Source organism: Mustela nivalis (genome assembly GCF_964662115.1).
Source record: "Mustela nivalis genome assembly, chromosome: 5".
Taxonomy (NCBI): Eukaryota; Metazoa; Chordata; class Mammalia; order Carnivora; family Mustelidae; genus Mustela; species Mustela nivalis.
In genome coordinates this window covers 94,632,186-94,650,279 of record NC_139024.1, presented here as the reverse complement: position 1 = coordinate 94,650,279, position 18,094 = coordinate 94,632,186, and the positions used below count along the sequence as shown (strand labels likewise).

General features: G+C 33.5%; 1 protein-coding gene across 2 annotated transcripts in view; it reads left to right on the top strand.

The window, feature by feature from the left end:
- MMUT (methylmalonyl-CoA mutase) overlaps positions 1-17,679 on the top strand; it is a 31,316-nt gene extending 13,637 nt beyond the window's left edge. For both annotated transcript variants that reach the window (XM_082729735.1, XM_082729734.1), the window contains exons 7-13: positions 2,517-2,628; positions 3,890-4,005; positions 6,093-6,208; positions 9,778-9,909; positions 11,071-11,218; positions 15,014-15,181; positions 17,412-17,679. In XM_082729735.1, the coding sequence (XP_082585861.1) occupies positions 2,517-2,628; positions 3,890-4,005; positions 6,093-6,208; positions 9,778-9,909; positions 11,071-11,218; positions 15,014-15,181; positions 17,412-17,540 (921 nt within the window). In that variant the 3' untranslated portion in view covers positions 17,541-17,679. The remainder of the gene's footprint in view (positions 1-2,516; positions 2,629-3,889; positions 4,006-6,092; positions 6,209-9,777; positions 9,910-11,070; positions 11,219-15,013; positions 15,182-17,411) is intronic.
- The last annotated feature ends 415 nt before the right edge of the window (positions 17,680-18,094 follow it).

Genomic DNA, 18,094 nt, shown 5'->3' with positions numbered 1-18,094 from the left:
TTGAATACATCTTTTTTGTTTATCTCCATATTTTAGAATTAAACATGTATGCTAGGTCTATCCATCAATTTTAGGCATTATCTATTGCTTTGTAGTATGGTAGCTTAGTATTTTAGCTGATTCTTACCTCTGCTTTCTCTTGTCTGATACTACTACCAATAAAATTATATCTCAATAGTAGATATCTTTCTGAAGTCCTCCAGTACTCTCATTTGATTTCAGCTGATTTTTCTTTAGACGTGCTGACTGTTGTGGCCTTTTGACTTTCCTTTGCCATTATCCTGGGAATTCTTTTTATGTCTGCTATGTTGAATCTGCAGCTCGAATCCTTTGTCTACCTCTATTGATTTATCCCTTGTTGTCTTGAAGCATACCGCATAGGAACCTCCTCTAAAAGTGGTACGTGGGAGATGACTTATATGAAACTTTGGGTGTTCAAAAATGTCTTCATTCTACTCTGGTATTTGATGGATAGTCTGACTTTGAAATTATTTTCATTTGTGAGTGTGTAAACATTGATTTGCTTTTTATCCTTGCTTTTTATTCTAGCTTCCACTATTTCTGTTTAGAAATCTGATGCTATTTTCACTCTCAGGAACTTTCTAACAGTTGCAGGATCTCTTTATTTTTGAGTTGCTAGACTTTGGTGTGTTTATTTTTTCCTGCATTTCACGAGACCTTCGGTGGGCAATTTTTATCTCCCCCATTTTTCATGTTATCTTAGCCCTAAGAAATTGTCTTGTATTACTTTTTTGATAATTTCCCCCCTGCCAGTTTTCTGTGGTTTCTCTTTCTAGAACTCATAGTTGTTGGGTAAGGACTTCCTTAGGTACCCTGGTGTTCCTCTCTGCTCTATAACTTATCCATGAGATTCTGTTTTGTTTTCTAGGAGTCATCAACTTTAAATTTCTATTTACTTTAAAATTCATAGATCATATTTGTAATTTTCAAAAGCTCATTTTTGTTTTTGTGTTTTCTTCCTTGTATATTATACTACTTGTTTCATTAATACAGAATCTGATTATTTCTGAGGATATTAATTACTTTTTTGAAGTTTCCTTCTATATCCTATATTGTCTATTTTCTCTGTGTGCCTTTGTCTTTAGTGTTATTATTCAGAATGCAGGTTTTTATTTCAACAAGACATCTTACCCATGCCTCTTTCTGTACTTGGTGTTTGATATAGCCCATTGCATTTCTGCAGAAGTAAACTTTGGTCCATATTCTTCAAGCACTAAACTTTGGGTCTCTTGACTGAATGGGAGAGGGGTAGTTGCAAATTCTAAAGTAATCCCCCATCTTTTTAGCCTCCTATCTTACGTTTGGCCTCTTTTATATCCAACATGAATTCTTATTTCTTGACTTCTTCAGAAAAAAAAAAAAAATTAACTTTGTTCCTTTCTGCAAAGTCACATACCCTTCCACCATTCATTTTCCCACCATCTCATAAATACATATATATGTATATATGAGGCTGTAATTAAAAGTTTAGATCTTCCCTGGTATCAATAAGATGGAGTTACATCATTATTCTGCTGCTCAAATAAAAAATAAAACTGCATTTTGAAATATACTTTTTAAAGAATACTTATTTATGTGACCAAGAATCTATTTACTTATGTGACTAAAAATAAAGATGAGAGAATTGCTGTTATTTTTAGTTTTCTCCCAAGACTTGAGTGAGGTTTTCCAGAATCTACATCTTAGTTTTTCTGTTTTCTTTTCAAGTAGCTTTAAGTACATAATTTCTTTTTTTAATTGAGATATAACTGACATATAACATTGTGTTAGGTTAAGATACACAACATGATGATTTGATATATGTATGAATTGTGAAATGATTACCAGAATAAGTTTAGTTAGTATCCATGCCTATTACGAATTTTTTCTCCTTGTGATAAGACTTCTTAAGATCTGCTTTCTTGGGGCGCCTGGGTGGCTCAATGGGTTAAAGCCTCTGCCTTCAGTTCAGGTCATGATCCTGGGGTCCTAGGATCGAGCCCCACATCAGGCTGTCTGCTTGGCAGGGAGCCTGCTTCCCCCTCTCTCTCTGCCTGCCTCTCTGCCTACTTGTGATCTCTCTCTGTCAAATAAGTAAATAAAGTCTTAAAAAAAAAGATCTTTCTTAGCAACTTTTAAATACATAATAGTGTATTGTTAACTCTGTAGAATTTCTTTTTCTTTTCTTTTTTTTTTTTTTTTTTTTTTTTTTTTAGTTTTTATTTATTCATTTAAGAAAACTCTACACCCAACATGGGGCTTAAACTCACAAACCTGAGATCAAGAGGTGCCTGCTCTCCTCGACTGAGCCAGCCAGGCACCCCTAACTGTTGTAGGATTTCTAATTAATGCTCTTGAAGTCTACTTGATTCTTTTCTTACAAAGCATTAAACTTGCCACTAAAATAGCTTATTACTTTATTAATATTAGTATTTATGTGACATAACTAATTTGTATAGTTTATAAAAATATCTTTATATTCTTTTCCAGTTTTATTAATCTATTTTTCTTATTAGCTCATTGATGAAATTGAAGAGATGGGTGGAATGGCCAAAGCTGTAGCAGAAGGAATACCTAAACTTCGAATTGAAGAATGTGCTGCCCGAAGGCAAGCGAGAATAGATTCTGGTAAGATAAAATGAAAATGTTTATGTGTGAAATCCAATGTTTAAAAAGAAATATTAATTTCTATTTGAAGAAAACACATGTGAGTTATAAAACAAAGATAATGGAAAAATGAAACTTGGGTAGAATGTTTCTCATCTGAGACTCATCTGAGTCTGTCTTTCTATCCATCCATCCATCTCTCTCCCTGTTTTATTTTTGCATGCGTGGGTGCACACAGGTAAGCATATGTAGAGTATGTGTGGAGGTATGCCCATTGTGTATATAGACGTGTGTAGGTGGGTATCTACAGCATTTTAAAGATGGTATTATTATTGGTCATTGTGCTTTGCATTGTAGTATTTATTTACTCATTCAGTCAGTCAACACTTTTAGTATTTAGCATTTGAGGCACTGTGCTTACACCTGTGAATAGGTCAAATATGCTCTCTCCACCCTCAGAGCTTACATTTCTAGTAAGAGAGAAAAAGAACAGGTAAACAAATAAACAAGATAATTATAAATTGTGGTGAGTTCTACAAAGGAAATATGAGGACGGGGTGGGTGGCAGGATGTCTTTAGATACAGTAATAATCTGATAGTTTGAGGCTAAATATATTTTTTACTGTGTTAAGGAAATATCTTTTTAATTCTGGTTTATTACTTACAAATTTTAAAAGTACTTTTTGTTAAAAGTGATTGGCTGTAAAAGAATTCAAGAAAACTTTGAAATGCTATTGAATGTTAATCCTCTTCCTTAAAAATCTTGATGTAGCTGCTATTATTATTTTAATTTTGTAATGTTAAAAGAGGGTTTATCAGAAGCTCTGGGGGAAGCATATAATGTAGGAGCATAATAAAAGTCCTTCCTTACAGAGATTCTGTTACTTATCTGTTCTTTCCCCTTTCACCCCCGTTTTATTGGGATTTGCTTTACTGATGTATATTGAAGTTTCATTAAGATTTAAGAATACTGACTCTTCTGGGTGGCTCAATCAGTGAAGTGACTGTCTTTGGCTCAGGTTATGATCCCAGGGTCCTGGGATTGAGCCCCACATAGGGCTCCCTGCTCAGCAGGAGAGTCTGCTTTCCCCTTTCCCTCTGCTCATTCTCTTCTCTCACTCACTCTCTCTTTTAAATAAATGAATAAAATTTTAAAAAGATTTAAGAATACTACTTAAAAATATTAAGCTTATAAGAAAAGTATGTGATGATCAGAGCATTACTATTAGGCAATTATTTATGAATAGAATCTATATGTTATTTTCCTCTGGAAAATTAATAGGTTCTGAAATAATTGTTGGAGTAAATAAGTACCAATTGGAAAAAGAAGAATCTGTGGAAGTTCTGGCGATTGATAATACTTCAGTGCGTAACAAACAGATTGAAAAACTCAAGAAGGTAATAATAGCTATCATTTTTTGAGTGCTTTCTGTCTTCTGGGCACTGTGTAAGCACTTACATTGTCTTGCTTAATCCTTGTAACAACCACATGAGGTGTGTATTATATCCCAACATTTTGAAGTTAAGGAAATTAAAGATAAGGGAGATTAAGAAACTTACTAGGAGTAAATAATTGAACAGCCAAGACTCAAATCTGTCTGTTGACACCAAACATTCATGTTTTAAATCATGACAACTGCATCTGTGAAACTTACATATTGTTATTAAAAATCACTCTAATAATAATACCTGCCATTATTTACAGATTAAAACAAAGGCTTAAATGATTATGATACTCACTCACTGTTAAAAACAAAATTAAGTTCCGAGTATCTGAACCCAGGACTTTTCACTGTAATTTGTTTCCACCAGACCATGGTTTCTGATACTACTATGAAAGTATCATTTTTTTTCTGTTTTTTTTTTTTTTTAACTCAAATATATTTTAATGGTGCTTTAGTAAGATACAGTTTATAAATGAAACATTTATTTTGATTGAAACTAGAGTATTAATTTTATTTCTGATTTCTTGCCAAGATGAATCAAAGTATATGAAATGCTAAGATGAAACATATTCTTATAGTCGTAATATATATTTCTATTGTGAGAAGCTACTGTGGTCTCTTAATCTTTGGCTTTTATAATTACTGTTATTTCTAAGGTAAGGAATTTGACATTATTTAGCGATCTTTAATGGTTTTCATTGGTTTACTTTCCCTGTGGTAGTTTAAGATCTGACTTTTTTTTTCCCTCAGTTTAGATGTTCTTTAGGAGTCTAAGAGTTTGTTTGGTTAGACTGAATGCACAACCATCACCTTTCTTTTCTTTTTTTAATGGCAGATGTTTAATGAAATTATTTCCATTTCACCCTTAATGAGGAGATAAGGACTCCTCTCTCATTTTTTGTCATGCTTTTTACAATGTCCTTTTTAGGGTGTAGCATGTTATTTTCAGTCATCACAAAAATCTCAACCTTTATTATATTTGGAAAACTCCTTTTGTCCTCTCTTATACTTTAGGCTTTTATTAACTCTGCACCTCACTGCTTGAGAGTTCATTTTGCCATAAATGATGTTAAACTTTATTTCAGGCAAGAGAGAAATTCAATAGTGATAATGGAGTTGGGTTTTTTCCTTGCCCTTAGTATAAGATTTCTGGTCCACTTCTGCTTATACATATTATATAATTTTAGTAGCATCTTGAGCAGTATCATATTTTAGACTCTTTTATAAATGGTGTAATCTTGTAAGAAATTGGATTTTAGATAACTTTGTTTAGGCAGGTTGTTGGTAGAGTAAGGTAGAGCAAGACCTGAGAGGAAAAGTTTTTTACCATGCTTTTCATTGTCTTTTTGTCTCCTGCAGTATTTCTCACTGTCTCTTGTCTTTTTTTTCTCTCTTTTTGGATTATTTTAATTTTTATTTTTTAAGCCCAACTTGGGACTTAAACTCACAACCCAGAGATTAAGATCTGAGCTGAGATCAAGAGTCCGATGCTTAACTGACTGAGCCACCTAGGCGTTCCTCTTTGGGTTATTTTTAAGTAAAGAAAAACCATATACATACATATTATTACCAATATATTTGTTAATTAACAAAGGAAAACAACATATAACTGAAGTATTCTCTAAGTTGTAATCTATTATTATCATTTTTTCTTCCTTGTGACTCTTACTCTGTAGTGTGTCTTTGAAATTATGCATGTAAAACATCTACTTGTTTTTGATGTCTTGTTACATAAGTAGAGCCTAAGTAGAGTCACCACTATTATTTTTTATTGCCCTACTTGTTTCTGATTTATCAGGATTATGCAGAATTCAGTATTATTTTAGGAAATCCTTAAATGTTTATTGAATGAGTGAATGAATGCATTGAATGAGTATCAGTCCTAGGATACATACTATTCTCTCCTTTTTTTTCCTTTTGTTTTTGCGTTTAGGATTATGGAACAATTTCTGTGTGATGTAGTATCAGTGTCTGATTTCCTGATCTCTCTTTTATTCTCTATTCATGAACATTGTCCCTTTTCTTGACCTTTTTATTAAGGTCAAATCCAGCAGGGATCAAGATTTGGCTGAACGGTGCCTTGCTGCACTGACTGAATGTGCTGCCAGTGGAGATGGGAATATTCTGGCTCTTGCAGTGGAAGCAACTCGTGCAAGGTGAGGGTGTTTAAGTTTGGAGATTGCCAAATACCAGAAGTTGACCTGCTACTCAAAGTGTGCTTAAATGAAAGGTTGATCGTATAAATCATGTGAGCCTAAATGAGTATATTGGAAACTCGAAGCTAGTTTTTATTTTTCTTAAATATCAGCGTACTTACAATATTCATGTCTTTTTTTAAGCATGTAAACATTAAGAGGCTTAACTCTCCTTAAAATTTAAAAATGAAACATTAACTTTTAAAATATATCAAGTATGAAGTCATCTTGTTTTGAGAAAGTCCATCTTACAAGGGAAAATACCCTCAGGTCACTAGTAACTACCTAATGTAGATCTAAGTATTTCTGCAAATATATGAACAAAACAGCAAAAGTGATTGATTTTTGTCAAATTCTGTTACTAGCAAAATAAGGTAGTGAGAACTGTTCAGGTACATGTGCTCATTTCCCATCTCCAGAGAAAAGCTGGAGGTCTGTTATTTTAGCAGCTATATGGTAATGAATTATAAATGACCTACATATGTTCTTCACCTAGGGCATCATGAAACCTTTCTGAGCAGGAAACATGCTTAAGCTCTCCCCTTTCCCTCTCTAGGTGAAAGGTGGCATGCTGAGAGCCCTAGGAACCCATGCTCCACAGTGTGGTGCAGGACATAGTGCAGCCAGGCAGCCGGCTAGCCAAACAGTGGGGTTCCCGAAGACATTTTATTCATGTACAGTATTTGGATATCACCAGGGTTTGAGCAGATAGAGTGCTATTCGTGATACTCTAAGTGCCACTGTCCTGTAGGCATGTGGAGCTCTTAAAGATGTATTAAAAATCATTGAATAGGTCCTATATTAGAGTTCATTAATGTATCCATGCAGCTGGCTGAAATTTCTGTTTACACTGGTTATTACATCTTTCTAACAAGGTTTGGGAAAGGGTCAGAAGAATTATAGTTGAGAAAAGATGAGCCAGCCTTTCAAGATTTGCAGTAAGAAATTACAGAAAAACTCTCTGAAGCCCTTCAGAGGAAAAACTCATTAAGCCTCCTTCACCACTCCCACTAGGGTGGGTGGAGAGTATGTTAAAACTTTATTAGCATATTATTATTATATTATATTATTTTATATTTATTATTTTATATTGTATATATTTAAATATATTGTATGTATTTATATGTTTATTTTTATATATTTATGTACTTATATATTATATATTTAAATATATTTTATATTTATTTATTATTAATATTTATATTATTATTACATTATATATTATATTAGTGTATTAATAAAGTATATTAATACTTTAATTTCCCTATGGCTTGGGACATTTTAAGCTATTGTAATGAACCCATGTCACTTATTTGTAGATTGAGAAGTTTAATGTACTTTCAAATATAGGGAAACATTTTTATTTTTGACAGTAAACAAACCTACTCTTTGTTCAGAGGTTGACAAGGCTTCTCTGTCTTCCAAAGCTATTCACTGTGTAGTTAACTTTGAATAGACAGTCAAAAATAAAGGGCAATCAGTGCTTTGTCTCATAGGACATGCAGAAAAGCAAATAAGCCACAGAAAATTTTCTCCCAATACATAATGTCACTAAGTGAATTATTTTTGCTTTTTTTATTTATTGCTTAATACAATAACCTTTTCTTTTTAATATGTTGTTTTAAGTGCTTAAGGGGTAGAATAAATAGTATGTGGGTTGGATTTGTTTATTTGTTTTACAGTTTTTATTTCTTATAAGAAATAAAAAAAAAAAACTTCCCTGCTTACAGTCCTCTAATGGTCTTTCATGCCTTTTAAATTAAAACCTAATCTTACCATGGCCTCCAAGATTGTGTAAGATACGAATCTGGCATATTTCCTTGGCCTCACCTTATTCTACTTCCTTCATTAGGCTGTGTCCCCAGTGTCCTTGTTCTAGTTTTAGAACAAAGAGCATGTTTTTCTAACTCTCAGAACCTCTGCATTTAGTACTTTCTTTTTCAAACGGTTTTCCCCCTTATGCTCCCTTGAGTTTCTCCTTCTCATCATTTAGGTCTTAGTTCTAAAGTTAAATATTCATGTCTTCAGTATCTTTAGCTTTCCCAGAGATCCCATTTCACCTGTTCCAGTGTGTTCATAGTGCTTATTATCACATGAAATTCTTATTCATTCATTTGTGTGCATGTGTATTGTTTGTGTCCCCTGACTAGATGATGAGCTCTGTAAGAGCAGTATCTCCCCCTCCAAGTCTTATTTATCATCATATGTCTAGCACTTACCATGCTTTTCCCATATTAGGCACTCAGTAATTGTTGAATGAATTAGTAAACAATGGATGGAATATGCTAAAAAACTTACTTTCTATCAAAATGTATCAGCAGGAGGGGGCCTCTGGGCAGTTAAGCATCTGACTCTTGATTTCAATTCAGGCCATGATATCAGGGTTGTGAGATTAGACTCTGCATTGGGCTCCACACTGGATGTGGAGCCTGCTTAAGATTCTCTCTCTCCCGGGGCACCTGGGTGGCTCAGTGGGTTAAAGCCTCTGCCTTTGGCTCAGGTCATGATCCCAGGGTCCTGGGATCGAGCCCCACATCGGGCTCTCTATTCAGTGGGGAGCCTGCTTCCTCCTCTCTCTGCCTGCCTCTCTGCCTCCTTGTGATCTTGTGATTTCTGTGTGTCAAATAAATAAATAAATCTTTAAAAAAAAAAAAAAAGATTCTCTCTCTCCCCCTGCCCTAGGCCTTGCTTGCTTGCTCGCTCGCTCTCTCTCAAAGAAAAAAGAAAGAAAAAAGTATCAGTGGGAATCTTGCTCCCTCTGCCTATTTGTATTGTTAGGTGATAAATTATTCATGCTTATCTACTTATAGTTTTTTAAGTCATTCCGTTATTTTTTAGTTAACAAATGTTAAAAAGAGTATTGTGTATAAAGGCATCCTGAATCATTTTTCATTAGTATTCTGAGGAAAGATGCTTTCATCAATGCAGTAAAAAAATACTCCAAGTAAAATAAGTCGGTCAGAGAAAGATGAATACTGTAAGATTTTTGGTAGCATATATTTTACTTAGGTAATAATGTATGTCTAATTATATTGAATATTTAAGTAAATATTTTTTTTTCAGGTTTTTTTTTTAAATTTTTTTATTTTTTATAAACATATATTTTTATCCCCAGGGGTACAGGTCTGTGAATCACCAGGTTTACACACTTCACAGCACTCACCAAAGCACATACCCTCCCCAATGTCCATAATCCCAACCCCTTCTCCCAAACCCCCTCCCCCCAATAGCCAAACTATGGAAAGAACCTAGATGTCCATCAACAGATGAATGGATCAAGAAGATGTGGTATATATACACAATGGAATACTATGCAGCCGTCAAAAGAAATGAAATCTTGCCATTTGCGACAACATGGATGGAACTAGAGCGTATCATGCTTAGTGAAATAAGTCAAGCAGAGAAAGACAACTATCATATGATCTCCCTGATATGAGGAAGTGGGGATGCAACATGGGGGCTTAAGTAAATATTTTTATCTCAAATGATGATGTTAATAAAACCTCTATTTTATTATTTTAATATTTTAGATGTACAGTTGGAGAAATCACAGATGCTATGAAAAAGGTGTTTGGTGAACATAAAGCTAATGATCGTATGGTGAGTGGAGCCTATCGCCAGGAATTTGGAGAAAGTAAAGAGATATCATATGCTGTCAAGAGGTAATATGTGAGATTTCTTTCACCAGAATGTCTTTTCTGTTAACATAATCCTTATGAATCAAATTTGGACCTATTTTTGTCACATACCATTTGGAAAATATTTGAACTGACTTTCCTATTAGTCTGTAGTTTTACTAATATAATATTTTAAATTTTCATCATAGTTCCCATTAGGAGTTTCTCGTTTAAATCAAATGTTTTTTTTAACTAGCATTGATACTGCTTCATATCCCCTGGTGGTTATATTTCAGTCTCCTTATTATAGTATACTTTCATATTTTCCTAAGTTTATTCAAACTGTTTAATTGTTTAAATTATTATAAAATAATTTCCTATTTGAAAATAAGTATTTGGTTGCCATCTATGCATAAATTAAAATCAAACTCTCTGAACTGACAGTAAATAGTACTGTCAAACATGATTAGGAAATATAAATTAATAGAAATTGGTCATAGTTTCAAGGTGTAAATGTAGCTTCCTAATTTTTTTCTCAACCTTTGTAATTTCCCTCTTTTTGTATTACTAGTTATGAGATAAATATCAAAACATCTAAGGTGAAAGTCATCAAAATGAAACTTTTTTTCTTTTAATAAAAACAAATGTAGTACTTTTTCATATGGGGTATGAATTTATTGATTTAAGCAGACAGATATTTTGACTATATGTCATTTGAAAGTACCACATTGCAGTCAACTTGGAGAAGTTCACACTTGTGATGAGTAGGTGAGATACAGACAGTTCAAAGCAACCAGTGATTCACATTTGTATAAAAATCTCTGAAAGCTACCTTTTAGGTTATATTTAAATATTTATGCATATTATACTCTGGAGACTGGCTTACGAAGGTGAAAAGTTGTCGTTTCCTCATCTTGCTTCACTGTGATGTTCTCAGGTGTTACGGGCTTATTGGTTGTGCCATCTTGCAGATTTTCCTCTAAGGGAAATGTGTTAAGCATACCCAAGCTTTAATGGAATTCTCAATTTAAAATAGAGATCTTCACAAAATATGAGTAAACAGATTCAAAAAAAATTTTTAAATAAACTTGAAGGATTTGCTGTGAATAAATTATAGTTCTTATATCTTATCTTTGGACAATTAACAATATATAAATTTATTTTATTATTACTTTTAATAACTGCTGTATTTTGAAATGTTCTTAGGGTAAATAAATTCAAGGATCGTGAAGGTCGCAGACCTCGTCTTCTTGTGGCTAAAATGGGACAAGATGGACATGACAGAGGAGCAAAAGTTATCGCTACAGGATTTGCTGATCTTGGTTTTGATGTGGACATAGGTCCTCTTTTTCAGGTACTGAAAATTGCTGGGAGAATTTCAAAAGAATGTCATAAATCACTTATATTTAGAAAAAATAATGATAAGATGATAGACCATGATGATGTTTTTTAAGTTGTTAAAGAAGAAAATGAGTTCAGCAGATTCCCAGATTTATTTTTGAATGCATATAATCCAGTTAATTATGACAGAAATAGGAAAGTAATGTAATTTATGTTAATGTACTTGTATCTCAGACTTGACTTTGTAAAAATTAGTAACTAAAATTGTTAGGTGTCTGAGACTGAAGGTTACTTTGAAAAATCTTATTCTTTTGAGATTTGACTAATAATTTGAGGGAAACATAACCCACAATGGATTGGTGGGAAGTGTTTTGAAAGAGAAATCAAGCATTAGAGTGAGAGGGTCAGTTCATAATTAGATTTTCTCTTCTTATTACTCTCTAGTAGTATTTTACTTAATCACAGAATATTTAGTCCAGCAGAGTAATAATTTGTTGGAAGTAAATGAAACTGAAATTCTCTATAGAGTGGTATAATAATCATTCCCTACAAAATATCTTTGGTTGAGTACATTGTAATAAGTTTCATATTAAAAGCTTTATCTACTATATACTTCTTGATCATCTACCAAATGCTATGTTTTCAGTTGAGTAAGATATAATTTTTGTCTTCAGGGAGGTTGCAGACTCCTAACAGAAAGATTTACTTACCAGTAATCACAGCAGAATAATAATGTAATTAAGGTTTGAACAAGGAACTTGTCCAAATATTCTAGGAACTTATGGTTGAGCTGTGCCTTCTGGAAGCCTGGAAAGCAAGGCAGGGAAGGGCATGCTAAGAAAGGTTGGCTTGGGCAGAGGGACAGAGGTACAGTGGTACAGAGTCATGAAGACATGATGCCTTCAAGTGACTGTAAGAAGTTCAGTGCAATTAGAATACAGAGCATGGGATGGTATGTAGATTATGATGAATAGCTTTATATGTGCCATTCTAAGAAGTTAGAACATATCCCAAAGGTGTTTAGGCAGAGTGACAATCAAATGTATACTTTAGAAAGCTCACTTTCCAGGAAAATCACTTTCTGAAGTGGATTGAGAGGAGCCGTGACTAAATGCAAGGAGCCCAGTTAAGATATTCAGTAAATCGGAGTGAGAAGCAAGGCAGGCCTTAACCAAGGCAGTATCAGGGTCTTAGTGGAAGTTAGCTAGGATTGTGAAGAAAATTTAAAGAAGGGGCTATTTACAGATAAGGAGGCAGGCAGGAGAGAACCAGCTTATGGAACATTCAGATAAAGATGACCATATAGGTTGGATATGCATGTCTGGAGCATAGAAGAGAGGTCTCCATTATAAATAAGATTTTGAGACTTACAATGTGTAAATGGTACTTAAAACCATGAAAACTGGTGTAACTTCCCATCAGAAATGTATATCACAAGATGAGAACTTGAACACCAAAAGGGAAAAGGGGAGGACGTAGCAGAGGAGGGAAAGGGAATGGGGTGTGGAGTGAGATAAAAACTGAGGAAGAAGGAGAGTTTCAGGGAAAAGGAAGTACTGTTGCTCCACACTGTGGATGGGTCAACTAAGGTGAAGCCTGAAGAGTATTCATTGCGTTTTTACCAGCAAAGAGGTAAGCCTTTCTGAAGAGGCCCATACTCTGTAGAATCTGTAAGATCTTCCCTTTTTGAATTTATTTATTTATTTATTTATGTTAGCAAACATAAAAAAAAAAAAATCATTAGTTTTTGATGTAGTGTTCAATGATGAATTTTTAAATATTACTATAGAAAGTCTAGAAGAAGTTTTCACTATGAAGCACTAGCCTGAACTTCTGGAGATAACATCTTTGAACTGTGTTGGTAGGTAAATTCATAAATACATTTAAGCTAGGTTTTGTTAAGAACCTCAAATATATTTTAGATTAAATAAATACATATATTTAGATTGCTTTCATCCTTTGAGTTGAATACTTTCCCATTCTAGTTTTTTACTTACATTCTACTATGCTTTTACTTTAGATTTTTGTTTGTTTGTTTTCAAGAGCGGGAGAAAGAGAAAGGAGGGAGGGACAGGTGGAGAGAGAGCCAAGCAGATGTCCTGCTAAGCGGGGAGCCTGATGCGGGCCTTGATCCCAGGACCCTGAGATCATGATCTGAGCTGAAATCAAGAGTCCAACATTTAACTGACTGGGCCTCTCAGGTGCCCCTTTGTTTGTTTTAAATAATGACCAAATATAATACATTCCTGATATTTAGTAATTAGCTTTCAGGAAATATTTTTTTTATAAAATGAAAGTAATTAAAAACAATTGGTGTCATTCTTTGGCACTTAAAAGAATTTTTCAATGAACTGCAAGTTTATTTCTCCTTTACATGCCGTCTATAAAAATATAGTATACCTTTTAATATCACCAACTTTGTTAACATAATACTTTGTCATTAAAAAAAAAAAAAAAACACTTACCTGTAGATGAAGGTACTTTCCTTCAGTTCTGTGTCTTGATTTAGGAAAAATTAGATTTGAAGTTTTAGAATGCTCAGTATTTGATAACATAAAATACAATTTTTTGTGTGTAAACATAAAGCATGGAATTGAATTGTTTAAATGGAATTTTAATCTAATGAATTTTGGTAACAAGGATGATATGAATGACCAGTCAGGCATAAGTCAATTAAATTTGTCAATGCATCAATACCAAGAATATGCACATTTTCTTAAATGTTTTAATCTCATCAGTTATATTTTTCACAGACTGATTTTTTTTTAGCAGTATGCTGTGTGATTTACTTAGAGATCTTCTTGAACTTGGCTTCATTCCCAAGATGCGTAGGATCTTTTGTTTTCACACTGAAATGAGCCCTAAAGTATTGCCGAACTAGGAAATTTTCAGATAATAGTTTTTTTGAGCTTATAATTGTTCAGCAGTTTCTGAGATAACTTTATCCTCCCCAAATTTCTCAATTTGCATTATATTTACAATGAGAAGCTTGTAGATATCCTTTATATGAAGTTATTTAAATACATGACAATTATCAAAGCAAATGTCACTCATTGCAGAAAATGAATATGATCTTGGGTAACTCAATTCATAATTGAATACTTGAAAATATCCTTTATAATTCTGTATAGCATACTGGTTAAATCCAGTTAATAATGAAGAACAGCCTTCTTGGTACCATCCCTTCTCTTGTTTATGTATTTGCCAGGGTTTTGTAGCTAGCCCCTTAACTGGTTTCTAGAGTCTCATGTTATTTTGATTCATATGTTGCTGTCAATTCAATGTCTTCATGGGAGACTGAGGTCCTGAGCTTCCTAGTGTACTGTCTTACTAACATCGCTCTTTCCCACCCATTTTATTTTAAAACCTAAAATTCACTTTTCACATTGAATTTTATGTTTAGTCTTTTAATTCGTCATAGATACTATGATATGTTGTCTTGTACTGCTCAACCACTCAATAAATGTTGATAAGACAACAGATGTATTTTACAAAAACTGTAATGTGAAGAGATAATATATTTTGCCTAAGGATAATTCCTTATCCTAAAGGTTTTTTGGGGGAGCTATATTTGGTGTAACTTAAATCTAATCGATAAATTCTAGGGCTAGAAGCAAAGACAGTAATGGTGTCTTTTTTATCAAGGATGAGTTGAGATTTATGATTTGAGAATGATGAAATAATGAAGTTTTACTCACTTCAAGATTTTTAATGAGAAAAACCATGGAATGCCAGTTAAGTAGATAACAGTTTTAAAATACTCTTTGGAATATATAATGATTTGTTTCTTCACTTTCTGATTGCTTAGACTCCCCGTGAAGTGGCCCAGCAGGCTGTGGATGCAGATGTGCACGCTGTGGGTGTGAGCACACTTGCTGCTGGTCATAAAACCCTAGTTCCTGAGCTCATCAAAGAGCTCAACTCCCTGGGACGGCCAGATATTCTTGTCATGTGTGGAGGGGTGATACCACCACAGGTATTGTTCATTTCCTGTATTTTTCTAGTACTATGATGGGAATCCTGAGTAATGTTAGTTTATATGTAGTTCCCACTTACTGTATACATTTACTAAAGAAAAAATTTGGTTTAGATGTTGATCTAAATTATTTCCTGGTGATTTTACTAAGTAAATCTTACTTAAAAAGTGGGCAGTGTTGTTTTCTATTCAAGCTATATTGTAATTCACTTTGTGTGATTTAACAATTTACAAAGCTTCTGTGAGGGAATTACCTCCTTGCAAACTAATAACCTAGATAGAGATCTACTTTATTCATAGTCAGTAAAGAATGATGGAAAAGGAACAGGATAAAAGTAATAAAATCTCACAGCTAGACTAGAGAAGAATGGTGAACATGTTGCATCTATTAACCCCTAGACACAGACAGTGTCCACTGTTTGTCATGGTAGTGAAGTGAGTCCTTTGATAACCAGTCAGCATCACTTGTTTTTGTTGTTTCAGAGTAACTACCTTGTTCAGTTCTTGTTTCCATCCGTGGATGTTGTCTTAACTCAGAGTTGTATCAGTTACATGGTCTTGTAAAACCTCTTTTTCATTAAAGCTAATTTTATTGGGGCATAGTTTTCTTAGAGCCAAAAATATCCTAAATCAGAAATAAATGGAATCAGCTTGTTCTGGAAATTCAATAATTTGAATTTCCCCTGATTGGGGAACAGTTGGATTCTTGAACAAAAATATGGATCATCTTAGAAAAGGAGAAATAAATGCTAGGTAACAATCAGTGATGTCAGTTAATTTATTAATGGGGTGGGAGGATACCTTCCACGTATTATCTTACCTATCAGTTAAAATAATTAGTTAAAATATAAATTTGGTTTGCTTCCAATCCAGTTTTTTTTTAATTAACATATAATGTATATTTGCCCCAGGGGTACAGGTCTTTGAATCGTCAGGCTTACACACTTAACAGCACTCACCATAGCACATACCCTCCCTAATGTCCATAAGCCAACCACCCTCTCCAATCCAGTTTTTAATTATATCAAGTTTTCTTTTTTTATTGAGAATGGGAAAAAAATAGAAGTGTATATGAGATTGTTCTAAGTAAATAATTGATAGATGCTACAAATATATATATATATATGCTACATATATATATATATATATATATATATATATATATATATGAAATTGTGAGGTTGATAATCATGCAGATCTAGCAAGCAAACTATATATTATTTATTCTTTCTAACAACACAGTACTTAAGGTGTTATAGTCAACACAAAACTGCTTTTGTTAACATACTTGCCTATTATTTTTGCAAATACAGTTTACTATATGGGAATATAAAGGGTGTTTATTCTTTATTGTCTGTCTTGGAAACTTTTATCTGTATTGCAGTTTTAGAGTCTGTAATATATAAGCTCTTAGATGTGATGTTAAATTTAAGAGCCAAAATAATTAGGCTTCACAAAATATCAGAATTGAAATATGAGTTGAGAAAAAACACAGGCCTGTTATCTAAGTAAGCTCACATTTTTAAGAAATATATTTCACAAAAGTTGTATTAACCCTCTGGATATTTGAATTACTCAAAACATCCTTGATGTCTTCCATACCTTTTTCCCTATGAGTTTAAAGACTAAAGATTATTTTCTGTAATGACACACATGTGTATTAATATGAGTATCCTTTATAATTGTTGCAGTCAACACTTAATGCATACACACAGCATAATATATAAACTTGAAGCACTGTGTTGTAACCTGAAACCATGTAACCTTGTGTCAACTATATTCAAATTAAAAAATTTAACACAACACCCCTCCCCTCAAAGTATCACCATTCACCAACCACAGACAAAACATCTTAGAGGTCATAAATAGCCTAGTAAACTCAAGCCTATAATGTGATACTAAATTTAACACAAATAGTCACAAGTAGTGAAAATTTAGGCAAGAGAAAATTACATCGTTTTGGTCTTAGAAGTTCTTGGTCAGTGGGTCATACTGCTTTGTACTACATGTCACACACTGGGGTAATTTGGAAAATGTGTGATAGATGGGTTATTATTAGCAGTCCTGGGGAAGCAAGAATTTTTCAGCTCCAAATGCAAATGGTATACCAGTTGAGAAAGCTGGGGGCATTGGCGACAAAGAAGAAAGGACAGCTTTCATTGTCCTGGTGTCATTTCCTTGAAATTAAAAATATTGTCTCTTCTATTAATTAAACAAATTCTTTCAACAGGATTATGAATTTCTGTTTGAAGTTGGAGTTTCCAATGTATTTGGTCCTGGGACTCGAATTCCAAAGGCTGCCGTTCAAGTGCTTGATGATATTGAGAAGTGTTTAGAAAAGAAGCAGCAATCTATGTAATATCCTGTTTTTGTGTTAGCTTTTTTCTAAAATAGTCTTTCAATGATGATCAGAGAGTAAAACCATGTCTTCAGTTTAATTCAACACTTGATTTGTGCTGTCTTGAAAGCTTTACATTAAAATACCTGATTTATAAAAATTTTGTGATGTTCTAATTGTGTATATACAGTTTCACTTTAAAAATTAAAAAAAAATATATATATATACCCTTAAAAGCTCTACATGTTTAATACTTCATCAGAAACTCTAGACTGGGCGCCTGGGTGGCTCAGTGGTTAAGCCGCTGCCTTCGGCTCAGGTCATGATCTCAGGGTCCTGGGATCGAGTCCCGCATCGGGCTCTCTGCTCAGCAGGGAGCCTGCTTCCTCCTCTCTCTCTCTCTCTCTGCCTGCCTCTCTGCCTACTTGTGATTTCTCTCTGTCAAATAAATAAAATCTTTAAAAAAAAAAAAAAAAAAGAAACTCTAGACAAAGGTATGATTTTAAAAAGTCATGGTATTTATTTGAAGTATTTCTTATAAAACTATTTCTTTCTATTTTAAAAATTAAATCTTA